This window comes from Numida meleagris, unplaced genomic scaffold, assembly GCF_002078875.1.
Source record: "Numida meleagris isolate 19003 breed g44 Domestic line unplaced genomic scaffold, NumMel1.0 unplaced_Scaffold594, whole genome shotgun sequence".
Lineage (NCBI taxonomy): Eukaryota > Metazoa > Chordata > Aves > Galliformes > Numididae > Numida > Numida meleagris.
The window spans coordinates 7855-16911 of NW_018364810.1; the positions used below are offsets into that span (position 1 = coordinate 7855).

Consider the following 9057-nt stretch of genomic DNA (forward strand, 5'->3'; position numbering starts at 1 on the left):
AAACAACGAAACGAATGCAAATAAATTAAATTCCCACAGGGTGACCGTGACCGGGGTCAATGCACCCATCCGCGGCACTGCAAAATAAAACGGGGTGGGGGTGTGGGGGTGGGGAGGGTTACAAAGAGGAGAAGGCCAAGAAGTACAAAATAATACAGAACCACGATCACGAGTGGCTGCAGAGGAACAGCAGTGGGGCAGAGGGGGGCACCCGCTGCCCCCCAGGGCAGGGCCATGCCCCTTTGCCCGCTTCCCCCCCCACCCCCAGGGCTCCCCCGGCCCTTGGATGCCCATCTCTGCCTTTAGGGTCAGTGGGGAGAGGGAAGCCAGGCCCGGCCCCCAAGGACAGACACAGCCAAGCACAGGGCAGAAAATGCAGAGCAGGGACAGAGCCCAGGGAGGGGGCAGGCACAGAGTGAGCCAGGGAGAGCGTCCGTGGGGCTGAAGTCCAGCAGTAGCCAGGGAGCAGCTGTACCTCCTCTGCCCCCCTGAAGATGGTGGGAGAAGCAGAGAAGTGGGGCTGCAGAGGGCGAATGGGGATGGGCCGTGTGGGCACTGCGGGGCCAGGGGTGGATGTTGCGGTTACCGGGGGGCTCGGAATCGTTTCAACAAGAAGGTGGGAGGGAGCAGTGCCCCAGCAGAGCTGGGAGCAGGGCCCGGCCTTTGGGAGCAGCCGCCCCGAGCCTCACCCCCATCCCCCTCCTCAGCACAAAGCGTCGCTCTTCTGAGGTCCTTTTATATTTCCTCCACTCCGTGTGCAAAGATCATCACCAGCCCCGGCTCCAGCACCATGTCCTCGCCCATGTGCTGGTTCTCGCAGGCCATCACCACCACGGCCTGCTTGCCGGGGATGCGTTTGGCCACGTAGTTCTCGTAGTAGCGCCGGTTCATCTGGCGCGTCTCCAGCGTGGCCAGGCCCTGCGGCCAGTTCCGCTCGTGGGCGTTCTCGATCAGCTCGTTGATGATGGACGTGGGGCAGCCGCTCTCCACCAGCGAGCGCTTGATGACGGCCTGCAGCACGGCGTCCGGCGTGGAGATCATCCCGCCCCACCGCGTCACGCGGGCGGGCTGCAGGGAGTTCACCCACCTGGGGACGGACACGGGGACAAGTCAGGGCCCAGCGAACACGAGGAGCTGCTCCGTGCTCCAGGGCAAGGGATTGTCAGCTCCTTTCCCCCTCTGTTCTAACCCAGCTCGGTTGAGCAGAGCCCTTCCTCCCTCCCAAAGGCAGGGGAAGAAAGGAGTAGATACGGGGTCGCTTCCTCCTGCCTTTCTCATGAGGAGGAAGGAATGTGGCAGCTTCCTGCTCCTAAACAGGATGCAGGTGGAAGAATCACAAAGGTCGGGCCCCATTGTGCAACCCGCTCCGTGTGTGCCACTCCCCAGCACAAACAGCCCTCAGCTGCCCTCGTGCTTTGTGACAGGAAGGCACACAAAGCGTTCCCTCCTCCAGCAGCACCCTCACCCCCTCTCAAACCCGTCCGCCAAGCTGCCTGCGTCCCAGCCCCACTCCCGAGCAGCACGAGAGCCAGCACTTACTCCAGGATCTCGTTGTACTCAATGGTCTCCTCCAGGTTCTGCAGGTTGGGGTTGACGCTGCGGATGGCGCGCATGTAGGCCTTCAGCAGCTGAATGTCACGTTTCTAGGAGAGGAAGAACACGGGGCGGGGGGGAGGGGGTTGTGGCAGGCAGCAGCACCGCAGCAGGACGTCCCAGCACAAGTACTGGTGGCATTTGCTGGGCTCACAGTTGAGCACGTGGGCCTACCTGCTCCGCCAGCTGATGCTTGTGTTCTGCTGAGGTCTTCTCCAGCTCAGCGATTCTGGTCTGCTGCTGCTGCACCACCGACCTTAAATGCTTGATGCAGTTGTGGTTTGGCAGCTCGTCTTTGGGCATTTCCAAGCTGCGGAGCAATACGAAGAGGTGAGGAGCCCACTTTATGGAAAGCTGCACAGCAGAGCGCTTGGTATAAGCACATCAACAATTTCCAGAACAAATCTGGCGTTGGTGGACTCGACGAGAGGTCTGGGAAGCACTGCAACCTCCAAAAGGTTTAGGGGTGGGGAAGAAACCTCCACTGGGTCTTTCCTCCCCCAAAAGTGGACAGGGTTAGGTTGTTAGCCCACGGGCCTGACCCAGTCTGACTCCACCCCAGGAGATCTGATGGTCCCTGAGCCAGCGCTGCCGCCTGGCTGGGTGCTTACAACACGTGAGTGGGCAGAGTATCGGCACCAAGCACACGGGTGCCAGGGCCAGAGCTGCCACCCACTGCTCCTGGCTCTGGGTGACAAGTAGGAGGGAGCAGAGCTCACAACGGAGCTCATCCCGTGCTGGAATGGCTTTGGGCAGGTGTACAAAGGCACCCGGTTTCCAGCAGCTAACTGACACCCAAGCCCCAGCAGGGAGCTGAAGGGCCACAGGCTGCGAACCAAGCCGAAAAGGAAACGGGTTTGACTCGAAATCGTTCTGCAGCGCTGCAGCCTCCACAGCCCTGCTGCCTCTGCTCTATGACCCTGCAGCAAAGGGGTGTAGAGAGCAGGCCCAGGGCCCCATCCTAAGCCTGAAACCCTCACTCTGCCCATCCTTGTATTCCTGCACGGATCGTACAGGAGGAGAACGCAGCCCCCAGGCGAGGCCGGACCCCGAGGCATCCATCCTCACCCGCATCCCTGCTCGCAGGTCACCGGGCGCTTGGGGTTGTGCTCGCAGTCGTTGAGGTGAGACATCAGGTTGTCGAGTCGCACGACAGCGGTGCAGCCGAAGACAGCGTTGTCGCAAGTGATCTGCAGCTTCGAGAGCATATTCCGCATAATCCGCGGCACGGGGCGGAGGTGGGCGACCGTCACCACGCTGCGGTCCACGGGGCAGGTCTGCTGCTGGGAGAACCACTGGGTGATGCAGGCATTGCAGAAGGCGTGCTCGCAGTGAGGAGCCTGAGGGGAGAGGAGCAGAGCGCCGCGTTGCTGGGAGCCCGGGGCAGCCGGCGCAGAGAGCGGAGCGGAGATCGTTATTCAGGAACGAAACCGCAGCGAGCTCGATCCTATTTTACTCCCGTTCAGTTTAAAAGTGAGGCTGGATTGGGGCAGAGGGCACGAAGCCAACCCAGGGTGGGCACAACTAAAGGTTGCTGGGGGAATACAGAACCTGAAGAGCAGAGAACAGACGAGGCCCAGGCCGAAGCCAACCCCCCCTCAGCCAGCAGCACAACGGCACCCTGGGGGGGCTGCTCGAGCTGCAGAGCCCAGGGATGTCTGCCAAACCCTGCTGTGCCCCATAGAGCAGCGTGCTGGCACCAGGGCCGTGGGTCACCCAAGCTCTGTGCTGCAGGAGAGGGGCAGCGGGAGCTGGGCCGGGCTCCAGCACGAAGCCAAGCACCAGCTCCGCAGGGAGGACGGTGTAGGGAAGCAGAGAGGGTCAGCTGAGCACAAAGCTGTGACCAAATGACAAGTTTTAGCATAGCTGCTGCCATTTCTGCCTTGGGGCACGGCAGCTCCATGGAGCTGTGGGGCTGGATGGAGTTAAGGAGGAGTAAGGGACAAAAGGATATGGAAAAGCCACCCAGGCACAAGGAGATCCCCTCCTCCCCACCTCCATGCTGATCCCAGAACATCCCCAAACCCAGTACTTGAGCTCCTTCCCACCGCAGATTTCTGCCCCCAGCGCTGCTTCCTTCCCCACACTGCTGCTGGGCGTGCTGCCCATCACCTCCCCCAGCCTTCCAGAGGCCTGCAGCTGGAAACCCACCTGAACCGGCTCCTCCAGGACCCCGCTGCAGATGGGGCATATAAGGTCTTCATCAACATCCCCCTGAAAGCGTGCTACATCATACCCCATTGCTCATCACCGATGCCAGAACCCTGGGGATGGAAAAAGACGCCAGGTCAGCAGCGGTGGCACGCAGCCGTGGCCGCAGCGTGGGGAGAAGCCCCACTCGTGTGTGCCGAGCTGCTCCTCCATTCTGCTCTCCCACACATTGTTGCTAATCCTGCTGCAGTTTCCCTGCTTGCTGGTTGTTGGGTTTTTTTTTTCCCTTTTGCACAGCCCTGCTCTGTTTGCAGGGTGGGGGGAAGGCAGCAGAAGCCTTCCCCAGGGAGCGAGGGCAGCCCTGCAGGCTGGGGTGGGTTCTCAGGTGCCGTGCCCCCCTCAGCAGGAGCCCGGAGGAGCATTGCTCACCAACGCCCGCTGCTCTGTGCCAGGAGCCAGCACAAAGGGCTCCTTTGACGGAGGAGGGGTGGGGAAAGTCCCCGTGTCGGAGTTTGCAATGCAGATAACACCATGGAGCCCATCCCAAGCAGAGCAGCTCGCATCGGGTCCTCCCCACGCCTCTGGATGGATGCTGATCTCCTCAGCTGGGATAGGGCCTCAGTTCTTCCCCACTTCTTTACAAGCCGCTCACGCTGCAAATCCCAGCTCCTCCAGCACAACCACGTTGGGTTAGAACCCACAGCAAGGGCAGACATGGGCATGGAGGGCCCAGCACAGCAGCTCCTCCGGGGCAAAAGCAACAACTTCGCACCCATCGTCATCATTCGCCTCCAAACCTCCATCATCATTTGCCTCCAAACCTCCATCACCATTCGCCTCTAAACCTCCAGAGTGCAGCATCACCCCTCCAACAAGCAGCAGGGCAAGGCCCCGTGCCTGCTCAGCAGTGAGAGGAGCAGAAGGCAGAACACAAACCCCGACACCCAGCCGTGCCAGCTGCCAAACAGCACCAGAACCTCCTCCAGAAGCGGCGCAGCGCCGGCGTGAGCCCAAGAGCCTCAGGATTCCTCTCATGCCTCAGCCCAGCTGCTTCCCCCTTCTGCCAGAGATCATCTGCGGGGCTCTGCAGCGAGGAGGGCTCCGCTCCTGTTGTGAAGGAGGAGAGCTGAAAGCATCTGCGATGCCAGAGCGAGGAGCTGGAAACCCAACCTCCTCCTGGCACGCCCTGAGGTGACAGGGAGCTGCGTGCAGGACACCAGATACACTCAGACCTGCAGGACGGCCCCGAGGAGGCATCGAGTGGCTGATGAGAGCCTCCTCAGCACCCACCCACCGAGGTGGAGGTCCTCATGGCTCCCCAGGGAGGACAGGAGGGGCTGCAGGAGCACCCGGCGTTTTGCAGCTGGGATAGCTTGCAAGAAACCTGTTCTGCGTTCTCAAGGATCTTTTCCTGATTTTATCAGCTTTGCGAGCCAAAAGAAATACAATCAGAACCAGAAAGCGAGGGGGAATGGGGGGGGGGGAAGGGAGTAAAAACAACACATGGATGCAAGAGGGGCCGTTCTGCAGCAGCTGGAGCCCAGCACGGAGCCAGGACCGCAGCCAGGCCCTCTGCTCGGCTCGCACCGTGTGTGTTCTGGAGCAGCGTGTGCTCCGCGGCGCCGCGCTTTGTTGTCACAGTTCCCTGCTGTGAGTAAATACAGAGCGTCTCCTGGGGGCTGCAGCGTTCCGAGGCCGCCTTGCTGCTTCTGGAGGGGGGGGGAAAACGGGACCTGGGGGCTTCAAGGAGCCAGAGTTTGGCAGCAGCTGGCTCGCAGCCCCCACATCCGCACCCACGAGGCGGATTCTGCGCCCAGCAGCCCGGCTCCAGGGTGGGAGGCAGCCCCACGTGGAGCTCTGCGCTGGAGATCCACCAGAGCAGGATGGAACCCGAGCACGTGGCCCAGCCCAGAGCTGGCTGACGTCCCCCCTGCGTGACCTGGCTGCCCCACATTTGGGTTCTCCAGACCCAGAGGTCCCGCAGCGCCCACCCCGATCTCGGCGAGGTGGGGGGGGCAGCCCCGGGACCGCACGCGTGGCACAGCTCCGACCCATCCTTCCCATCACCCCGTGGTGTTTTCATACAGCTTGCCAGCGCACAGGGTGAGCCCGCGTGGTTCTGTGGCTTCCCCGGGAATTCCCGCGCAGATCCGAGGCTGGCCACAACCAAATTGAAGCTTGATTGATTTACGGCGCTAACGAGCGTCTTGGTTCTCGCTCCCTAATCCTTTCGAGGGTTACCACCCACTTGGACGTCACTGCTGAGCTCCCGGCCTTGTTTCCAAACAGTGGTCACAGCGTTAATTCATCCCTTCCCCAAACTGTGCTCAGAAATCCGATGGGTTGAGCATGTTCACCGCGGGCCCACCCCCCCCCAAAAATCACTGTTTCCTCCCCATCCCCACCTCGAGCTTCCCCCTGTGGAGGTGCTGCTCCAAAGCCTGTAACCGGTTAACGGGGACAGCACCGAGAACCAAGCACCACGTGTGAAGTTTCAGTGCCCTGCTATTTTGATTCAGGAGGCCAGAGGCGAAACGCACAGCAAATAATGACTAATGGATCGTGAAAAGCCCAAAATCTAACAGCTCTTCCCCATCGTGATTTTTTTTTTCCTCCTCCGACCTCAGCTCACGTCCAAAGAGCAGAACTTTCCAAAGGAAGAACAAATCCTCACCTCCCAAAGCCCGGCTCCGTGCGCCTCAGGTCCCTACGGAGGGATGCGCAACCAGGCAGATGCCAGCTGGGGGCTTTGCCCTTTCTGCTACAGCTTAAGACCCTCTTCCCACCCTTCCTGCCCTCTGGGAAGCCAGGCATGAGCTGAGCCAGGTGCTGAGCGCCGGGGTTTGAGCTCCCAGGGCCGCTCGAGCCCCATCCGCCCGGCGCAGCCTGCTCTCCCGCGCCAACACCGAGCTCTGACACATCCTACAAACTCCAGAGAGCGCTGAGGAATGCGGCGCAGCTCGCTGCCACAGCCCCCGGGCCGGGAGGAAAGGGTTCCCTGGGAATGCCAGGGGCAGGAATCCAACCCCGCTGCGTTGCCAGCAGTGGGCTCCGAGCAGGACCTGCACCGCAGGACGGCTGCCAGGCTGCAACCACGCAGCTCCGCCACACGTTCTACGTCCTGCCCCATTCCTACGGTGCCGAGGAACCAAGAGACAGAAAGCCTAAAACGAAGCTAAACGGGGCCGTGCTCCCCCAAGCAAGACAGGGAGACCAAAGAGCTTCACGCCTTCAGCGTAAAGCATTTGGATGCCAGGGCTCTTCTTACATTCAGTGAACAACCCCATCCGAGGATCCCATCCAGCAAGCAGCGGTTCCTGCTTTCTGCCACGAGGAGCCCACACAGGCAGCAGCTGGCTCGCCACCAAGCAGACAGACTGGGGCAGAGCAGGAGGGATTTGAGCCGCCCTGCTCCTTCACTTCCACCCTCAGCTCCCCTAGAAGCCCTGCTTTTCCTTGCAGCCCCCCCCCCCCCCCCCCCCCCCCCGCCAGCTTTCGGGATGCTTTTCCAAAGCGCCACGTTCGCCTGCAGCTTTCGGTAGCAAAGCGCCTTCCCCCGCCAGTCGCGGCGAATTTGGCTTTTTGAGAGAGCTCTGGAAATTCCGGCGTCTGCTTTGCTCGTTCCACAGAGGGGATACAGAAATCAGGCAGGGGCAGTTCTGCAATCCAGTTTGGCAGGGCTCTTTGAAACCGGCGACTCGCTGAGATTTAAGGAAGATCTCGCTATTTTCCCCTGTAGATCTTAATTTACAACGAAGGCTCTTGAACGGCGTTAGACCAAAACTGCGTTCTTAGCACGCTGTGACCGTGCCCACACCTCTGCCTTGCAGTCTGAGATCTCCAAAGAGCGATCTGCATAGATCTGCCAGAGCAGAGGGCGAGCAGCTGCGGGAACAGCCGTGCTGCCAGCTGCAAAGGGACCCTTGTAGGCACGCAGCTTGCACGCGGACCCACTGAGAGCCGCCTCGTTAGCGACTGAAAACCGCAGCAGGCAGCACGGTGAGCAGCAGCCAGAAAGCTGCTGATGTAACAGCAGCCCTCCAGGTGCCCGAGGCCCCATTTGTGTGGGGAGAAACCCACGGCCTGCGCACGGAGATGGGAAAACTTTAGCGCTGCTTTACCTTCCGCGGCAGAATTCCTCCCTGAGTCGCGCAGAGGCAGTGCTGGCGCTGGGTCACTCTTTCCAGGGAGGTGCTCCCAGGGGCCCATCTTTCCCCCTTCCTCCTCTCACAGTCCCAACATCGTCCTTCGAGGCTCGGGAGCCGCTGCCACCAGAGAGCTGCGAGGCCCGAGAGATCTGAGGACAGGAGGGGAAGGAAAAAAAAAAAAAAGAAAACAGGAAGAGAAACAGACCGTGAGCGCAGCGAAAGGCGCCGTGTAAGGCTGTGCCCGGCCCTGCCCCGCGCAGCCCCCTCGGATCGGGAGCACCCCCCCCCCCCCTTCTCCTCCGCACCGGGCCCGGTGCTGATCGTTCCGGGGAGAGCCCGGCTCCCCGCTCGGCGGAGCCTCGGCGCTCGCGTTACGCAATCTCGCTAAAAATAGTTTCCTCCAATGCCGTTTCCGACGCAAATCGAAGCGCTCCTCGCAGCGTCGCGGGGATACGGGAACGGGCGGCGGGGAGCGATGGAACCGGGCGAAAAGCCGCCGGGAGAGAAGGCCCCCCCCCCTCCCCGGGGCCGGGACAGCCCCACGCCGGGGGGCGGCGGGGCCCTACGAGCCGCCCCATCCCCCTCCTCCCGCTGCCCCGCGGCCCTTTGTGCTGAGCGCGGCCCCCGGGAGCCCCTCCCCCAGCGTCACCGAACGCTGCTCCGAGAGCCCCGAGAGGAAAACCCCGGGCACCGGGAGCGGCCCCACAAGGCCGCGGGGCCCACCCCGGGCCGGGCCTCAGCGCCGGAGCTCCGCCCCGCGCCGCGCAGCGTCCCGCTGCCCCCTGATTTCCTCCCGCCCCGACCCCCACGGACCAGCCCCGGCCTCACCTCCTGCCCCCGCCCGGCCCCAGCGCGCTGCTACGCGACCCCCGCCCCGCCGGAAGCTGCCGCCCCGCTGCGGACCGGAAACGGCGCTCTGAGCGCTGAGGAGGCAGAACTCGATGGTCGCGCTGGGGCGGAGCGCGGGTGCGGGGCGGGGCGCGGGCGGGACAACCCAGAGATCCACGCCCCCTGGTCCCTCCCGCCTAACGCTGCTATTGGCCGAAGGCGTGGGACGTCCGCAGCGCGCTGCGCGCTGATTGGCTGGTGGCGGTGGCGGCGGGGTCACTTCCGGGAATGCCCGCGGCGGCGGCGCTCCGGCAGGTCAGCGGGCGGGGTGGGGGGG

The 9057-nt window shown here is 62.6% G+C and overlaps 1 protein-coding gene across 2 annotated transcripts; it reads right to left on the minus strand.

Annotated features, from left to right (window-relative positions):
• Positions 1 to 25: 25 nt before the first annotated feature.
• Positions 26 to 8875, minus strand: RNF41 (ring finger protein 41). 2 transcript variants are annotated; one of them, XM_021383842.1, is made up of 7 exons: positions 8721 to 8875; positions 7866 to 8041; positions 3745 to 3857; positions 2662 to 2933; positions 1768 to 1903; positions 1540 to 1643; positions 26 to 1087 (listed from the first exon to the last, which is right to left on the minus strand). In XM_021383842.1, the coding sequence occupies exons 3-7, from the start codon at positions 3832 to 3834 to the stop codon at positions 736 to 738; spliced, it is 954 nt and encodes a 317-aa protein (XP_021239517.1). In that variant the 5' UTR covers positions 3835 to 3857; positions 7866 to 8041; positions 8721 to 8875; the 3' UTR covers positions 26 to 735. The 2 variants fall into 2 exon arrangements, with proteins under 2 accessions (XP_021239517.1, XP_021239518.1); XM_021383843.1 differs by lacking the exon at positions 8721 to 8875 and adding an exon at positions 8198 to 8392.
• Positions 8876 to 9057: the final 182 nt, after the last annotated feature.

Bases quoted from the DNA above. Each gene is read 5' to 3' on its own strand.
- RNF41 (XM_021383842.1), bottom strand. From the start codon at position 3,834: ATGGGGTATGATGTAGCACGCTTTCAGGGGGATGTTGATGAAGACCTT. The intron at 2,934-3,744 runs GTGGGTTTCCAG...CTCTCCCCTCAG, and splicing joins TCCTGGAGGAGCCGGTTCAG to GCTCCTCACTGCGAGCACGC. The intron at 1,644-1,767 runs GTAGGCCCACGT...TTCCTCTCCTAG, and splicing joins AGCATCAGCTGGCGGAGCAG to AAACGTGACATTCAGCTGCT.